Genomic DNA, 18878 nt, shown 5'->3' with positions numbered 1-18878 from the left:
TGGATAATTAACCGAAGAAATGTAACCCACTGGTCAGTGGGTATTGCAGGTTCCTCCCTGTGTCTGATCCACAGAGGACATGAGTCTCTTAGAGCCTCAGCTAGGGAATCTTCATGAAGTAGCAGCCTATGGTTCAGTATTCAGTGTATCATCCAAATGGTGGCCACCACAGAAGCACATCTTCAGGTCCACATTACTAGGAACATTCTCATCGCCATCATGTCAGCTAGAGCTCAGTGAAAACAACTGTGTGTGAAAGTACTCTGGTTCAGTTGTGCCATGGTTTTATAATGTATGGTTATCTAGAGGAGGTGAGAAAATAATATTTTTCACCAAAAACTCTGGGGAAAAATAGTTTTATATTAAAAATAAACAAGTTTTTTTTAAATGAAACAAAAGTTTCCTGAGAATTTTTTTTAAAAGTAATTTTCTGTCCAAAAAGTTGTTTCAATGGAATTTTTGATTAGTTCTAATGATAACTATTTATTGTACGACATTCTTTTTAGCACTAACATAAGGACTTTGAAGATTGTTTATATGAATATTTTTGCAAGGAATATTGATAATTCTTTATTTAATTTATTAATTAATTCTTTCTGAGCACACTGTCAGAAGAAATTTGGCCTTCTGTCGGTCAGTTGACTCTGCAATAATTAGGACCCTGTAATTGATGGGGTTATACAAGCTTGTACCACACCACCCCGCCAATGAACCTCAGACCCAATAGGTAAGAGGCTATGTGAGTATTTATGTTTATTTGGACCTTGGCTGCTCTGCTGAGACATCCGGAACATATAATGGTGTTTTCTGAGTGCACATCTACTCTCCTGGAACTGAACTGATAAAGACAGCTGTTTTCTTGGATGGCAACAACTGTCAGTTCCTACTGACCCCAGCTGGATGCAGACCAATGAACCAGTTCTGCAGCCCCTACCTTCAGCCATTCTGTCCTCTTCCCCTTTAATATATATGGAAACAAATTTAATTATCTGGACAAAGTGAAAGAGTTCTTACAAATGAGCAACATTATTATGTACTACAATAAAGATGCTCACTTATGCATAACAGCTTCAAGGAATGTTTCCATTTCTTGGTGCTAATTTGCATAATTGGGGATTGGATGGGTGGTTGTCTTCATTTCAGGATGGACTAATTTTTGGCAGAGAGAGGGCATTTTTTCAAACTTGTGCATGTCTTTGAAAAATTCAAAAAGCAGTTCATGACTGACTGGGAAATGGCAAACATTCCTAACAATGAGCTTAGTTTTAAATAGAGAATCTCCTTACTGTGGCAGCTTCCAGTATTTTTCTATGTTTGGAAGGTGGGGTCTTAAAGGTGTGAATTCCCATTTTTAAAATTAGTTTTTTAAAAAAATCCTTGTGCATGATAGTTTAATGGGGTAGCTGCTTAATGGCCATAGTAAAATCTCCAGATGACAACTGGGTTCTTGAAAACCACCTAGAAAAACACACAGTCTCTCAGAATGCTTTATACATTTTATACCTTTTATCACATTTGGAAGGGTTAAAGTACTCTCTTATTTCTAGAAATAGGTGAACTACCTGGAATTTATGTCTTTTCAAGCCTCTTCACACAATTCACAAATTCTGGGTCTCACAAGAGCTTGCATCACTTTTTAGAAACAGATGGAGTGAATTTCAACCCCTTCCTTTGGCCCAATAAGGAGTTAGAGATCCTTGTGGGGTGGAGAGACTTCAGGGCGAGGGAGTGAAATTGCTCAAATCCTGTCTCTTGTTCCTCCACCTCTTACATTAGGCCCTGATCTTCCTTTTCTTACCGCCCAGCAGCCTACCCTCTCCCCTTTTTCTAAAGGGGTAGCAGGCTGTCCCCTCGCCTATATTTGGTGTTTCAGGGAGAAAACTTGCTGCCTTCACAGGTCAAGGGGTAGTTAAGCTCTGGAGTAGATCTCCAAGGGAGATTGTAGAGTCCTCATCATTAGAAGTTTAAAGAAGAGGTTGGACAAATACCTGTCAGAGATGGTCTAGGTTTGCTTGATCCTGACTCAGTGCAGGGGGCTGGACATGATGACCTGTCAAGGTTCCTTCCAGCCCCATATTTCTATGATTTTACACCACATTTAGTTGAAGCAGGAACAAGGAAACAAACCTCCTGATACAGCCACACTGTCTCTTTAAGTGTTATGGGGCTGGGGAAAAAAACCCTTGAGGCTCAAGTCCCGTTCCAGCTCAGAGGTCACCCTTATTCAAGCCTTGCTCAAAGGCTGCGGGCAGGTGAAGCATGGGAGGGCCATTTGCTCTCAGAAAAGTCTCCCTTTGTTTGAGCGCCAGTGGAACTCTTTGCAGTCCCTCTCAATTCAGAAGATGGGGGAAAGTCAGACTGCTACCTCAGAAGGTCTCCCTCGGAGACATCAGTTGTAATGGAGGGAGAATCTTGACTTGGTGGATTGGGGTGGCTATGTCATTAATTTTCCCTAGGTGAAATTTTCCCTGGGTCATTCAAGGATCTTCATCTCCTCTTCTAATGGAAGCATGTAGAGGAACCAACAGGAATAATGGGTCTTCTCTCTCTCTGTTCCTTTATATAGGGAAGAGGAGAAAGAGAATTTTATGGTCATTAAAAAAAAATTCAAACTGTTAGGCTCCGAAGTTGTAGCAACTTCAAGCTGAAGGTCCTCAGCATCTCTGAAAGTCAGACCCCAGGGAGACCTATTTTGGGACCACAAAAACTGGAGCACCAAGAATTAGTGGATAGTTCTGCAACATGTTGCCTTTGCTTCTTTTTTAAATTGACATTGGTATGCTGAGAGTCAATTTGAAAACAAATCCCAAATACTCCCAAACACTTGAATTTTGTATTTTGAATAAGGTACAATCAAGAATTTGCTCACCTCACCTATGCTCCCCAAAATGCTACACTAATTGAATTTTAAACAAATGCATTGTTCCCTCCTTTTGCCATGTCCTTGTCCCATAATACAAGGATAACTTTACTTTGTACAATAATGCTTTGCACGTCTATAGTATTTTTCATCCTAGGATCTCAACATACTTTGCAAATAAATTAACTTCACAGCTAGTCAGTGAGATAAGTAATGGATACATAGGAATCACTTATTCCACCCTCTCCCTCAATGTGAAGACAAATATGCATAGCTTCTTGCCCGCCTAGATATGGATTGCACAAACTGGGTTATTTTATAAACAGGAAATAAGTTTATTAACTACAACACAGATTTTAAGTGGTTATAAGGGATAGCAAACAGAATAAAGAAGATTACTAAGAAAATAAAACAAAATATGCAAACTAAGCTTGATTCACCAAAGAAACAGGTCACAAAATGTAATTTCTCACCCTAGATGTTGAATTAGGCAGGATGCAGATTTTCTGTAGATTAGAGTTCCAGTTATCTTTTCTTACAGACTGGACCCCTGTCTCAGTCTGGACTCACACCTGCCTTTCCCCTCAGGTACTTTCAGCAGTCTTTCTTCTTGGGTAGGCAATGGAGGAGAGTCAAGACCAACCCCCTCCTTAGCCTTAAAAAGGATCCACCTAAGGCAGGAAACCTTTGTTTGATCCCCATCCCCCTACAGAGGAAAAGTACCAGCAATGTCCAAGGTGGTATTTTGCATCAGGTGACATTATCACCTGACTTTGCAGTGTCAATGTATCATCCCAGGAAACTCCTCAGGAAGGTGAGAGATTAGTATCTTCCAAGTTCTATTGTCCTTCTTAAATGGCTCATTCCGGCTGATTGCTTACTGTCTGGTGGGCGTTTTCTCAAGTACACACATAATTGTAATTGTTACATAGTCAATATTCCTAACTCCAGATACAGAAATGATACATGCATTCAAGTTGGATAATCACATTCAGTAAATGATAATCTTTCCAATTATAAATTACATTAACCATCTTGCATAAAGTATATCTTAGTTATGCCATAATTATATCATAACCATATTCCTATGAAGAATATGGGGTGTAACATCACACACTCTAATACCTTATTACTAATATGAATAATCCTGCATAGTGGATGCACAGGGTTGTCTCAGAATTTCTCATTGTTCTCAAGGTGGTACTACCAGAGCAGAGTTAAGGGACTGGGGGTTATGTAAGCTTTTGTACCACGTTGTGAAAGGAAAGATCTTAGCAGGTAACATATTATCCTAATTGGAGTGGCTGGTGGAGGAGAGCATAGTTTGCTTTATTTCATGCAAATCAGATATAGTCTCCTGGCACTGTGCTAATACAGAACCCTCAATTGGGCAAAGTTTGGGTAGGACCCCTGCTCTAATCTCAATTTGCTGCTCTCCCTCCCCGCATAATAACCAACCAATAGTTGAAAAGTTAGTTAGTTGAAAGCTAACATCAAGAAAGACACTTTCTGAAAACAGGGATATTCCTCTTCCAGCTAGGTAGAAATGTTGCCCATCATTTCAAAATGGAACAGTGCATGCTATAGGCCCTGGCATCCCTGTGAGATGCCTTTCTACATTAAAGCTAAGGGGTGCTTCCAGCAGGAGGGTGCATCTGTACTGTGGGGGCACGGCAGTTTGCAACACCATGCACCCTTGTGCATTTAGCCAGAGGGGAGGGAGTGACACTGACTGCAATCTACTGTCCCTTCCTTCTCCCCAGGGGGGACTCCCCTCCTCTTCAAGACATCCATAGGAAGCTCTTTCCCCTCCCTATGGACCTTCTCCATCCCACCTATATATGACGTTCCCTTCTGTCTCCTCTCTGACTCTTGTGATAACTGGGCCTACAAATTTCCCCAATTTGTGAGCTCAACTGTAAAAAGTGAGTGAAAGTATATAAAAGGTCACAATAACATATAATAACAAATGTTGATGGGAAAAGGTACAAAAGGGAGTCAGAAAGCCTGAATTAGTCCAAACCAAAAGACCTCCTGTCATAAATATAAAGGGAAGGGTAACCACCTTTCTGTATACAGTGCTATAAAATCCCTACTGGCCAGAGGCAAAACCCTTTAACCTGTAAAGGGTTGAGAAGCTAAGATAACCTAGCTGACACCTGACCCAAAATTACCAATGAGGGGACAAGATACTTTCAAATCTGGAGACGGGGAAACACAGGGTTCTGTCTGTCTGTGTGATACTTTTGCCGGGAACAGATCAGAAATGCAAGCCTTCCAACTCCTGTTAAGTTAGTAAGTAATCTAGCTAGAAAATGCGTTAGGTCTTCTTTTGTTTAATGGCTGGTAAAATAAGCTGTGCTGGAGGGAATGTATATTCCTGTTTTTGTGTCTTTTTGTAACTTAAGGTGTTGCCTAGGAGGATTCTCTATATTTTGAATCCCCTCTATTCGACATTGGTGAGGCCTCATCTGGAGTACTGTGTCCAGTTTTGGGCCCCACACTTCAAGAAGGATGTGGATAAATTGGAGAGAGTCCAGCGAAGGGCAACAAAAATGATTAGGGGACTGGAACACATGAGTTATGAGGAGAGGCTGAGGGAGCTGGGATTGTTTAGTCTGCAGAAGAGAAGAATGAGGGGGGATTTGATAGCTGCTTTCAACTACCTGAAAGGGGGTTCCAAAGAGGATGGCTCTAGACTGTTCTCAATGGTAGCAGATGACAGAACGAGGAGTAATGGTCTCAAGTTGCAGTGGGGGAGGTTTAGATTGGATATTAGGAAAAACTTTTTCACTAAGAGGGTGGTGAAACACTGGAATGCGTTACCTAGGGAGGTGGTAGAATCTCCTTCCTTAGAGGTTTTTAAGGTCAGGCTTGACAAAGCCCTGGCTGGGATGATTTAACTGGGAATTGGTCCTGCTTTGAGCAGGGGGTTGGACTAGATGACCTTCTGGGGTCCCTTCCAACCCTGATATTCTATGATTCTATGATTCTATGATTACCCTGTAAGGTATTTACGATCCTGATTTTACAGAGGTGATTCTTTTACTTTTCTTTAATTAAAATTCTCTTTTCAGATTGCTGATTGCTTTTTCATTGTTCTTAAGATCCAAGGGTTTGGGATCCAAGGGTTCACCTATGCAAATTGGTGAGGATTTTTATCAAGCCTTCGCCAGGAAAGGGGGTGTAGGGCTTGGGGGGATATTTTGGGGGAAGACATCTCCAAGTGGTCTCTTTCCCTGTTCTTTGTTTAAAATGCTTAGTGGTGGCAGCATGCTGTTCAAGGACAAGGCAAAGTTTGTACCTTGGGGAAGTTTTTAACCTAAGCTGGTAAGAATAAGCTTAGGGGGTCTTTCATGCAGGTCCCCACATTGTACCCTAGAGTTCAGAGTGGGGAAGGAACCTTGACACCTCCTGACATAACTCAAGGACTGTGTTAAGATCATGCTTGGTAAACAAGAAAAGGGGGGAAACCAGAAATCAGTGAACTAAAACTGGTGTGTCAGAAACTAGGCTTAACTGGTGGACAAAATAATGAGAGGGCTATTCTAACCAGCACTCTTTTTGGTGGGTCCTTAAAGAAAGAGACTTTTTGGGGAAAATTCACTACTGGCACGAGTTTCATCATCATGATTGTTACCCCACCATTTCCTAGGATCTTGGACCTTCTTCATCCTAATTCTGACAGATGTCCTGAGCAGACCAGGATAGAGAGAGGGAGCCAGATGACATCACCACCTCCATCCATTACAGTTGACTTCTGAACACCATCTGAGATATGAGACTTTATCTCTTCCCCCACCCCCATATGTCCTTTTATTTCTCTACCTTACTTTTTCTTTCTCTCTCTCTCCCTTTTCCTTCTGTCTAATAAGAGTGTGGCTTTGCGAGCCAAGACTGTATATTTTGCAACACTGCTGTAAGGCTGTGACCCGAAAGAGGTGTCTAAAATAAATTCCCTAAACAGCTCGCAGCTGGTATGAGTTTGCCAGGTCTAGGCATGCCTGATAAGACTGTGTGCTGTTCCTGTGTTTGTTCAGCAGTGAGGTTACAAGTGAGAGTCAACACCACAGATGGAAGCTGCATTTTTAATCTTTGCTGTTCTTTTCTTTCTCCCTTCCTTTGTATGTGTTTGTCTTGTTATGGCTTTTAGGTTCCCTTTAACAAGAGCAGCTGCCCATCTCAACTAACTTTTCCCCAAAAAGGACAGTTATTACCATCTTTAATATCACCTAAAAGACTGTCAAAAGGGTGGAGGGCAGGCCCGGAGGTTCCTTCTAAAGACCATTTACAGCCAAAGGGAAAGGGCACAAGGGATAGTGTTAAAATTAAAGCCTCATCTAATGCTGTTCGAAGCCTTCCACTGTTTTTCCTTCTTTTCTGTATCTTTAATGACAAGTTGGCAGGATTTTTCACAGGGTGTTTGCCATGGAACCGAGCCGGCAAACCCCCGCACCTGCTTGAACACTGTTTGAGGCTGGACAGCCCATATATGCCACCTGAACTAACAGAACAGGCCCGCCTCTCCATGGATGCCACCTCCCCTCCCACTCCGCCCCTCGTTTCCCTCCCTTTGCGGCGCCCCCTCCTGGCCTGGGGCGGGTGGGGCGGGGGAAAGGAGGAGACTGAGAGCAGTGCGGGCGACGGAGTGACGCACTGACGAGGCAGAGGAAGAGAAGAGGGAGCGGGGCGTCCTGGGGGGCGGGGCCTCTCCTTCCCTGTCCCCGCCCCCGCGAGCGGCGCTGACATGTAGCCCCGCGCTCAACTTTGCCCTTTGGCCCGCAGACTCCGCAGCCAATCAGGCAGCGCCCTGTTGGCCGTGCCGGGCTCCCCGTGGCAGAGTCCAAGATGGCGGTCTCCATGCGGCGGGGCTGCCAGGCTGGGGGGAACGTGCTTTGGGCCGCGTTGCTTTGCCTGGGCTGCCGCCTGCTCCTCCCCGCCGGGGCCAGCAGCCTGGGGGCAGCGGGAGGGGTCGCTGCCCAGCCGCACCGCCGCTTCGAGTACAAGTACAGCTTCAAGGGGCCGCACCTGGTGCAGGCGGACGGGTCGGTGCCGTTCTGGGTCCACACGGGCAGTAAGTATCCGCGGCCCGCGCTGGGGCGAGGAGTGACCTGTGACCCCCGCAACCCCCGGTAGCGCCAGTTGGGGGGGGGGGGGCGCCTGCCTCGTTGGCCCCGCCCTCCCCCCCGCAGTACTGACTCCCTCTGGCTGAGGGGAGACCTGGCCTACCTCACCCCCCCCCCACTTACGGCCCCCTCCGGGCCCCTGGGCATTCCCCCGCTAGTGCTGGTCCCCTAAGGCCCTGGGAGATGCCCGGCTCCGTTGGCGCGTCCCCGGGGGGCGCCTGGCTCTGTGGGCGTGATTCCCGGACTACTGGCCCCTATATGAGCGTGGGGACACCGCACACAAGCGTACATGGAGCTTGAGGCTCTGTAGTCATAGTTATCTACAGTACCTAAGCTCCTCAACTACCTGAGAGGTGGTTCCAGAGAGGATGGTTCTAGACTATTTTCAGTGGTAGAAGAGGACAGGACGAGGAGTAATGGTCTCAAGTTGCAGTGGGGGAGGTTTAGGTTGGATATTAGGAAAAACTTTTTCACTAGGAGGGTGGAGAAACACTAGAATGCGTTACCTAGGGAGGTGGTAGAATCTCCTTCCTTAGAAGTTTTTAAAGTCAGGCTTGACAAAGCCCTGGCTGGGATGATTTAATTGGGCATTGGCCCTGCTTTGAGGGGTTGGACTAGATGACCTCCTGAGGTCCCTTCCAACCCTGATATTCTATGATTCCTCGCTCCCACCCACAGAGACCCTGGAGCAAAGCGTTGTGGGGGGACGGGGGGGTGTCTATAATCATACACCCCTGAAATCATCCCCTTGTGCCCTGTGCTGTGTCTGGTAGCACAACTGGCTTTGGGGATCACAGTAAAAGTAGGTGAAGAATTCAGGGTGACTATTTTTTTTAAAAAAAGTTTCTCATCACTGTACTGTGGATGCAGCTCTATGTCATGACAACCAGGTATGTAGTGTAATTGTAACCCTGTTGGTCCCAGGATATTAGTGAGACCAGGTGCGTGAGGTAATATCTTTTATTGGCCCAACTTCTGTTGGTGAGCGAGACAAGCTTTCAAGCCACCCATAGATTTTCTTCAGATCTTTGAAAGGTACTCCGAGCATCACAGCCAAATGCAAGGTGGAACAGATTGTGTAGTGTATGTAATTAACACACATTTTGAGGAAGCTTAAATTCATAACTGTACTATGATGCTTGGAATATATTTCCCCAATCTGAAGAAGAGCTCTGGTGACTCAAGCTTGTTTCGCTCACCAGCAGAAGTTGGGCCAATAAAAGATATTACCTCACCCACCTTGTTGCTCTGGTAAATATGGTGTCATATGTGGCAGGGTGGAATGTCAAGTCACTTTAAAACAATTTTGTGGGAGAAAGACTGATGCACATGTAGTTAAATCCTTGGAATTAGTCCAGTGACAATATGGCATCTGGTCTGTACGGCTATAAACAATTTAGGGTGTCCATACACAATTTCAAGAGGGTACCTGGTGACTTTGGTCGTGTCCTTGGCATATGCTCTCCTCACATTTATTGCATAAAAGAAACTTGGTGCTGATGGATTATCTTTCCATGATCTCCAAGCACTGTATTATTGTTAAAGAATTAAGCCTCACAATGCACCTTTTAGACAGGCAAGTAGAATCGTTTTATCACAATTGTGGTATAGGTAGATTTTTGCCTTTACCTCTCTATCTATAATTAGACACCTAAATAAGTGGTTTGACTCTTAAAAGGTATGCTGAAAATGAAGCTACTAGTTCAGGTTCCTCAGCCAATTATTTTGAAGTGACTTGCTCAAGGTCATGCAGGCAGTCAGTAGCAAGCTTGATAATAAAGACATGTGTAAATAACCACTTGATAACTCTCCCATTTGCTGTTTATCTTCTACAGCAAATATATGTAATGTTAGCTCTTTGGCTACAGAGCAGGATTAGGAGTTTCAGGTTGTTTTTGGCCTCTTGTATGGAGTTGAACAAGTCACTTAACCTCTAGGTGCCTTAGCTGTAAAATTTTGACAATGAAATGTTAAATTTAAACATGTTGCTACTTTAATTGCCCCTTAACTGTTCAAATGTTAGGTTCTTAAAACTACAATCCGAAAACAGTTGGCTCTTCAGTTAGAGGGACCATCTATCTGCAAAATTATAAGGTAAAGTGTGCTTAGCAAATCCAGTATTTGCCTTATAATTGCAGGATGTGCTCTTCATGTTCTCTCATATGTTCACTGTTGATTTTCTTTTTTTCTCTTTTTCTTTTTCAGATGCCATACCTAGTGCAGATCAGATTCGAATAACTCCATCTTTAAAAAGCCAGAGAGGATCAGTGTGGACAAAAACCAAGTCCATATTTGAATACTGGGAGGTTGAGGTGACATTTCGAGTGACAGGGAGAGGCCGGATTGGAGCTGATGGACTAGTAAATGAACTTGATTTAATTTTGAAAAAACAAATTTGTTTTATAAATTTGAATCTTAATTTATTACTTTATTTAATTTCTGTGCACAGGCAATCTGGTTTACTGAAGGTCAAGGCTTAGAAGGTCCAGTTTTTGGGGCAGCTGATACTTGGAATGGTGTTGGCATTTTCTTTGACTCTTTTGACAATGATGGAAAGGTTAGTTGGAAGCAAACTCTTGTAATAAAGGTTCCAGAATGGTTTCACTTTTACCATTTTGTGTTCACGCATAGTTATACTTTTTGTGAAAAATTTGCTGTTTTATATTGGGTTTTTTTGGTTTTCAGCTAGATGCAGGTTTTAAAAAAAAAAAGAGAAAATGAAGCTTTACAACTTTTCTGTTATGCAGTTTCCTAAAAGACTCCTTTTTGACCAGGCTATGGTTTTTTTTTAAATGCTGAAGCTTGAAAGATGAACCTTGCTGTAATTTGAGGATCAGTTCCTTTGATAGATTTGAAGGAAAAATGGTTTTGATAGTTTGAAACCCCTTGTATTTTATTAGGTGTAAATGTTTATGCGTTAGGAGAGGGATACTGGCATATGTATGCAGATCAGGAAGTGCGTGTTTTTGAAGCTTTGCATGACCACTGCTTCTTTATTTTAGATTCTTCTGCATCCAACTGCCCTGTACTCTACCTAATTAATACAGCATGGCGGTTTTTTGTTCTTAATCTGAGACATTTCAATCTCTCTGTCCAAATTTCCTATTTGCTTGGACTTTTTTGTCCCAGAATGATGCAGACTTTCTACATCACAGGAAATTTTAAAAATAACTGGCCAGAATACTCCCTTGCTCCTCAGGCAGTTTTAGTTCTGTCCTCCCTAGCTGGAGGAATGGGTAGTGAGGTGTTTTCTAGATTCCTTGTCCCTGTCTACTCCTCGGTACCTTTCCACTATCTGGAAAGTGGTTTCTTAACTCCTAAGTGCTTACTACTTTTATAGGCACTGTTATGGTACTACCAAGAAGTATACCTGTGCCCCTGGTATTTTCTGGTTTAAAAAAAAAAAAAAGTAACAGTAGGGAACTAAATGTATATAAAAATTCTATTAGGGCAAGGGCATCATTAAGGTTGAATAGTTAAAATGAGTAGTGTAATACAGTTGTTAATGTTCCTACAGTGATGTTAACTTTGCAAGTATATCCCTGAGTTTTTTCTTATCTAAATATTAAGGCATTTTTGACATCCTAAAATATACAGAATTTGCAGTGTGATCAAGTTGCTTTAGGGATCCAAACTTTTGTATCATTTGTTGAAGATGTTTTGTAATAATGTCCAACTATGAACTTTTTCTTTTTTTCTTTTGGTAATTCTAATAAGCAGGTGAGTCTTATGGATTCTGATAGTCAAACTTTACACAGTAGACAAACTAGAATAAATTCTTCAATTTTGAAATACTGTCAGAACTATCTGTACATATGTTAATCACACCTATTAATACACAGCACAGAAGTTTAAAGACCACAGGTGAGATTTTATGTAGTACCTCTAAAGGGTATAGCACAGAACTCACAGCCTGGGGACAAGGGGTAAGGGTGTCTTTAAGTCACCTTTATGTTCCCCCAGTTTTGGGAAGGTCTAGGAACCAGAGTGAACCCTGGCATCTAATTTGATAACCCTGGAGGACTGAGTTGTGGCATCCTGTCAGTGCTGCTCAGAATTGCCACAGCATTATGTCTTGGAATGTATTCTACACTGAAATATTTGAGAGTGTCCACGAAAGACAACCTGTGGCTGTCTTCCTCAGTTCCTGTGCCAGAGGAGTCCTCTCTCTGGATGAATCCAAATCTATTTGATTGTCTTTACATAGCTTTGGCCCCTTAACGCTTCATATGGGGAGGGGAGCAGAGGTAAGAATCGAACCACCCCAAAGTCTCATGAATCATGCCCTCAATATCATGAAATTGATTTAAAAATCACAAGGTTTTTTAAAATTCTCTCTCTGCCGTCTGCTTTTTGAGCCTTAAGTTTGACTTGTGTCTCTTTTTTCCATATTTTCTCTGCAACCAAGGTGGCAAGAATCTTTTTTTTTTTTTTTTTTTTTCATTTTTTAAATGACAACTGAAATTCTCATGATTTCAGGAGCTGGAGCTTTAGAAAAAACACCAAATATCACAAGACTTGTGATAGTATTGTGGGATAATATTGCAACCCCATCGTCTGATGTTAAGATCTCTTTAAGGAGCAAAAATTGTCTTTTTATTCTCTTTGATTTTGATTTTCTTTGGCTCTTTTCAAGGCATTATATCTCCTTTCGCTATTTGTCCACTCTTATTTCCAGACATGACCTTTTACAGAAATCAGTTTGCTGGTTAACAATTAATGCAGAATGCTCATGTAATCTCTTGTAATGTAATCTCATGTAATCTAGCAGCTCATGTAATCTCTTCTAAAATACTTAAAATCTTAATTGACTGTTCATTAGCCTTTGAAATGCGAATAATTTGTAAACTTAGTCTGAACTATGTGCAAATATTTTAAAAACTCACTTGTCCCAGTTGAATATTGACACTTTTAAACTTAAATGAACAATTAAATGGTACTAATAAAATATTTTAACTTCACTAAAACACTTAGGCCACGTCTACACTGCACACCTTAAAACAGCCCAGCTGTGCCGCTGCAGCCATGCCATTTTAAGGTGTGCACTGTAGCCGCTCTTTGTCGCCGGGGAGAGCTCTCCCAGTTACAAAATAAAACCACCCCGAATGAGGGGCACTAGCTTCGTCGACAGGAGCTGTTCGTTGCTGTGCTTTTCCTCTTCAAAACTTTTTTTGCTCAGGGGTGCAAAAAAAATAGTTTTATCAAGGAATGTCTTTTCACGCCCCTGAGCGACAAAAGTTTTAATGACGTAAGTGTAGACATGGCCTAACTCCAGGATAAACACTGACCTAATTGAATGTGGTTGTATAATTAACCTACAAGATTAACTGTAGCCATAGAAAAGAAGAAATAATTGTTTGGGTTTTTTGTTTTTGTTTAAGTATAATTCCCTATAGTCCTCATACTCGAGGAACTTTTTTGTATTTTGTCATGTTGCAGGGACACGGTCAAATAGGTTAGGGTCTGTAGTGAGGTGGGCAAACTTTTTGGCCCGAGGGCCACATCAGGGTTACAAAATTGTATGGAGGGTTGGATAGGGAAGACTGTGCCTCCCCAAGCAGCCTGGCCCCCGCCCCCATCTGCCCCCTCCCACTTCCCACCCCCTGACTGCCCCCCTCAGAACGCCCCGCTGCTCCTTGTCCCCTGGCTGCCCTCTCCCAGGACCTCCCGCCCCTAACCATGCCCCTGGGACCACATCCTGTGTTCAACCTCCTCCCCCCCCCACACACACTGCCCTGACCCCTATCCACACCCCCGCCCCCTAACAGGCCCCTCGGGACCTCACGCTCTATCCAACTCCCCTGTTCCCCGTCCCCTGACCACCACCCCCCAGAACCCTCAACCCATCCAACCCCCCTTGTTCCCTGTCCCCTGACTGCCCTCAGGGACCCCCTGCCTCTTATCCAACCCCCCAGCACCCCTACCATGCTGCTCAGAGCGGCAGGAGCTTGCAGCCCAGCCAGAGCCCGCTGCGCCGTCGGCAGGAGCGGCGGGCCAAAGCGCTGTCTGCATGGCAGTGTCACTGTGGGGGAGGGAGGACACGGGGAGGAGCTGGGGGCTAGCCTCCCCAGCTGGGAGCTCAAGGGCCAGGCAGGACGGGCCCACAGGTCAGATGTGGCCCTCAGGCTGTAGTTTGTCCACCTCTGGTCTATAGTCAGAACTTATTTTAAAAGATTACTTAAAAAACAAAACTTCTGGAGACTTTAACATGGAGGAATTCCCAAATACAATTCAAGAACAAGGGGGGGGGAAAAAGTGAACTCCAAATTTATATTTCTATTTTAGATTTCTTTCCTTCTTTCTAAGGGCATTTCCTTACTCTTTCTCAAAGGAGTATGTTGTAGAGAATGCAAAGAATTATATAGAATTTTAGTGGAATAATATGTATTTTGAGGGGAGGGAAAGAATTTTTTTCACCTTTTTAGGGGTCTCCCAACTCCATGTTTTCTGCATAACTAATTCATCTTTTCAACTCTTGGAGGCTTTCAGTTAGTATGGTGTTGTAAATCTTAGAATCATAGAATATCAGGGTTGGAAGGGACCCCAGAAGGTCATCTAGTCCAACCCCCTGCTCAAAGCAGGACCAATTCCGAGTTAAATCATCCCAGCCAGGGCTTTGTCAAGCCTGACCTTAAAAACCTCTAAGGAAGGAGATTCTACCACCTCCCTAGGTAACGCATTCCAGTGTTTCACCACCCTCTTAGTGAAAAAGTTTTTCCTAATATCCAATCTCAACCTCCCCCACTGCAACTTGAGACCATTACTCCTCGTTCTGTCATCTGCTACCATTGAGAACAGTCTAGAGCCATCCTCTTTGGAACCCCCTTTCAGGTAGTTGAAAGCAGCTATCAAATCCCCCCTCATTCTTCTCTTCTGCAGGCTAAACAATCCCAGCTCCCTCAGCCTCTCCTCATAATTCATGTGTTCTAGACCCCTAATCATTTTTGTTGCCCTTCGCTGGACTCTCTCCAATTTATCCACATCCTTCTTGAAGTGTGGGGCCCAAAACTGGACACAGTACTCCAGATGAGGCCTCACCAATGTCGAATAGAGGGGAACGATCACGTCCCTCGATCTGCTCGCTATGCCCCTACTTATACATCCCAAAATGCCATTGGCCTTCTTGGCAACAAGGGCACACTGCTGACTCATATTGAGCTTCTCGTCCACTGTCACCCCTAGGTCTTTTTCCGCAGAACTGCTGACTAGCCATTCAGTCCCTAGTCTGTAGCTGTGCATTGGGTTCTTCCGTCCTAAGTGCAGGACCCCGCACTTATCCTTATTGAACCTCATCAGATTTCTTTTGGCCCAATCCTCCAATTTGTCTAGGTCCTTCTGTATCCTATCCCTCCCCTCCAGCGTATCTACCACTCCTCCCAGTTTAGTATCGTCTGCAAATTTGCTGAGAGTGCAATCCACACCATCCTCCAGATCATTTATGAAGATATTGAACAAAACCGGCCCCAGGACCGACCCCTGGGGCACTCCACTCGATACCGGCTGCCAACTAGACATGGAGCCATTGATCACTACCCGTTGAGCCCGACAATCTAGCCAGCTTTCTACCCACCTTATAGTGCATTCATCCAGCCCATACTTCCTTAACTTGCTGACAAGAATACTGTGGGAGACCGTGTCAAAAGCTTTGCTAAAGTCAAGAAACAATACATCCACTGCTTTCCCTTCATCCACAGAACCAGTAATCTCATCATAAAAGGCGATTAGATTAGTCAGGCATGACCTTCCCTTGGTGAATCCATGCTGGCTGTTCCTGATCACTTTCCTCTCATGCAAGTGTTTCAGGATTGATTCTCTGAGGACCTGCTCCATGATTTTTCCAGGGACTGAGGTGAGGCTGACTGGCCTGTAGTTCCCAGGATCCTCTTTCTTCCCTTTTTTAAAGATTGGCACTACATTAGCCTTTTTCCCGTCATCCGGGACTTCCCCGGTTCGCCACGAGTTTTCAAAGATAATAGCCAATGGCTCTGCAATCACAGCCGCCAATTCCTTCAGCACTCTCGGATGCAACTCGTCCAGCCCCATGGACTTGTGCACGTCCAGCTTTTCTAAATAGTCCCTAACCACCTCTATCTCCACAGAGGGCTGGCCATCTCTTCCCCATTTTGTGATGCCCAGCGCAGCAGTCTGGGAGCTGACCTTGTTAGTGAAAACAGAGGCAAAAAAAGCATTGAGTACATTCGCTTTTTCCACATCCTCTGTCACTAGGTTGCCTCCCTCATTCAGTAAGGGGCCCACACTTTCCTTGGCTTTCTTCTTGTTGCCAACATACCTGAAGAAACCCTTCTTGTTACTCTTGACATCTCTGGCTAGCTGCAGCTCCAGGTGCGATTTGGCCCTCCTGATATCATTCCTACATGCCCGAGCAATATTTTTATACTCTTCCCTAGTCATATGTCCAACCTTCCACTTCTTGTAAGCTTTTTTATGTTTAAGATCTGCTAGGATTTCACCATTAAGCCAAGCTGGTCGGCTGCCATATTTACTATTCTTTCGACTCATTGGGATGGTTTGTCCCTGTAACCTCAACAGGGATTCCTTGAAATACAGGCAGCTCTCCTGGACTCCTTTCCCCTTCAAGTTAGTCCCCCAGGGGATCCTGGCCATCTGTTCCCTGAGGGAGTCGAAGTCTGCTTTCCTGAAGTCCAGGGTCCGTATCCTGCTGCTTACCTTTCTTCCCTGCGTCAGGATCCTGAACTCAACCAACTCATGGTCACTGCCTCCCAGATTCCCATCCACTTTTGCTTCCCCCACTAATTCTACCCGGTTTGTGAGCAGCAGGTCAAGAAAAGCGCCTCCCCTAGTTGGCTCCTCTAGCACTTGCGCCAGGAAATTGTCTCCTACGCTTTCCAAAAACTTCCTGGATTGTCTATGCACCGCTGTACTGCTCTCCCAGCAGATATCAGGAAAATTAAAGTCACCCATGAGAATCAGGGCATGCGATCTAGTAGCTTCCGTGAGCTGCCGGAAGAAAGCCTCATCTACCTCATCCCCCTGGTCTGGTGGTCTATAGCAGACTCCCACCACTACATCACTCTTGTTGCACACACTTCTAAACTTAATCCAGAGACACTCAGGTTTTTCTGCAGTTTCGTACCGGAGCTCTGAGCAGTCATACTGCTCCCTTACATACAGTGCTACTCCCCCACCTTTTCTGCCCTGCCTGTCCTTCCTGAACAGTTTATAACCATCCATGACAGTACTCCAGTCATGTGAGTTATCCCACCAAGTCTCTGTTATTCCGATCACGTCATAGTTCCTTGACGTCACCAGGACCTCCAGTTCTCCCTGCTTGTTTCCAAGGCTTTGTGCATTTGTATATAAGCACTTGAGATAACCTGTTGACCGCCCCTCATTCCCAGTATGAGGCAGGAGCCCTCCCCTCACAGACATTCCTGCCTGTGCTTCCTCCCGGTATCCCGCTTTCCCACTTACCTCAGGGCTTTGGTCTCCTTCCCCCGGTGAACCTAGTTTAAAGCCCTCCTCACTAGATTAGCCAGCCTGCTGGCAAAGATGCTCTTCCCTCTCTTCGTAAGATGGAGCCCGTCTCTGCCCAGCACTCCTCCTTCATGGAACACCATCCCATGGTCAAAGAATCCAAAGCTTTCTCTCCGACACCACCTGCGTAGCCATTCGTTGACTTCCACGATTCGACGGTCCCTACCTAGGCCTTTTCCTTCCACGGGGAGGATGGACGAGAACACCACTTGCGCCTCCAACTCCTTTATCCTTCTTCCTAGAGCCACATAGTCCGCAGTGATCCGCTCAAGGTCATTCTTGGCAGTATCATTGGTGCCCACGTGGAGAAGCAGGAAGGGGTAGCGATCCGAGGGCTTGATGAGTCTCGGCAGTCTCTCCGTCACATCGCGAATCTTAGCCCCCGGCAAGCAGCAGACTTCTCGGTTTTCCCGGTCAGGGCGGCAGATAGATGACTCAGTCCCCCGGAGGAGAGAGTCCCCGACCACCACCACCCGCCTTCTCCTCTTGGGAGTGGTGGTCGTGGAACTCCCAACCTCAGGACATAGCATCTCATGCCTTCCAACCAGTGGAGTCTCCTTCTGCTTTCTCGCCCCAGACATATCATCTGGTCCACTCTCCGCAACGATACCTGTGGAGAGAACATGAAAGCGGTTAGTTATCTGTGTCTGTGTTACTGGAACCCGGACATTCCGCTTACCTCTTCTGGAGGTCACATGTTGCCAAGCTTCTTCACTGGCCTCTTGGCTCCTCTGTGCAACCTGCTCTATATCTGTAGAGCTTTGTGCCCCTAGAAGCCTATCCTGAGTTTCGTCCAGAAAATCCTCAGTTTCTCGTATGCAACGCAGGGTTGTTATCTGTTGCTCCAGACCTTCAATCTTCTCTTCCAATATGGAGACCAGCTTGTACTTTGTACAGACAAAGTCGCTTCTGTCCTGTGGAAGAAAGACAAACATGGCACATCCAGTGCAGGTCACAACAGCTGAACCCCCCCTTCCATATCACCTTCCTACTATGAGCTTCCTCAGAGCAGTTTGCAAGACGTAAGCCTCACTGGGCTCGCTCCAGGCGAACTCCCAGGCAAGCTCCTGCTGTGAGCTGCTCTGCTGTCCCCCGCTGCTCTTCTCTTCTTATATCTTTTTAGTTTCTTCCAAGCTTATAACAACTTAAACCAACACTTTCAAATATATCTCTGTCTGTTATATGTATAGTCTCTTAGAAGTTATTTGTGTTTTTTTTATGAATGTAATGAAGTCAACTTAGATTCATAGATTCCAAGACCAGAAAGGACCATTATGATGATCTAGTCCAACCTCTTGTATAACACGGGCCATAGAACTTCCCCAAAATAATTTCTACAGCACATCTTTTAGAAAAACATACCATCTTGATTTAAA

General features: G+C 44.6%; 1 protein-coding gene across 2 annotated transcripts in view; it reads left to right on the top strand.

Annotated features, from left to right (window-relative positions):
* The first annotated feature begins 7509 nt into the window (after positions 1-7509).
* LMAN1 (lectin, mannose binding 1) overlaps positions 7510-18878 on the top strand; it is a 35954-nt gene continuing 24585 nt past the window's right edge. Inside the window, exons 1-3 of one of the 2 annotated variants that reach the window (XM_073343656.2) lie at positions 7510-7934; positions 10192-10346; positions 10436-10543. In XM_073343656.2, coding sequence (XP_073199757.1) covers positions 7709-7934; positions 10192-10346; positions 10436-10543 — 489 coding nt within the window. In that variant the 5' untranslated portion in view covers positions 7510-7708. The remainder of the gene's footprint in view (positions 7935-10191; positions 10347-10435; positions 10544-18878) is intronic. The other variant, XM_073343654.2, reaches the window with a different exon arrangement.

Source organism: Lepidochelys kempii, chromosome 5 (assembly GCF_965140285.1).
Source record: "Lepidochelys kempii isolate rLepKem1 chromosome 5, rLepKem1.hap1, whole genome shotgun sequence".
In the NCBI taxonomy this organism is placed as follows: domain Eukaryota; kingdom Metazoa; phylum Chordata; order Testudines; family Cheloniidae; genus Lepidochelys; species Lepidochelys kempii.
This window is presented reverse-complemented; position numbering and strand designations above follow the sequence as displayed.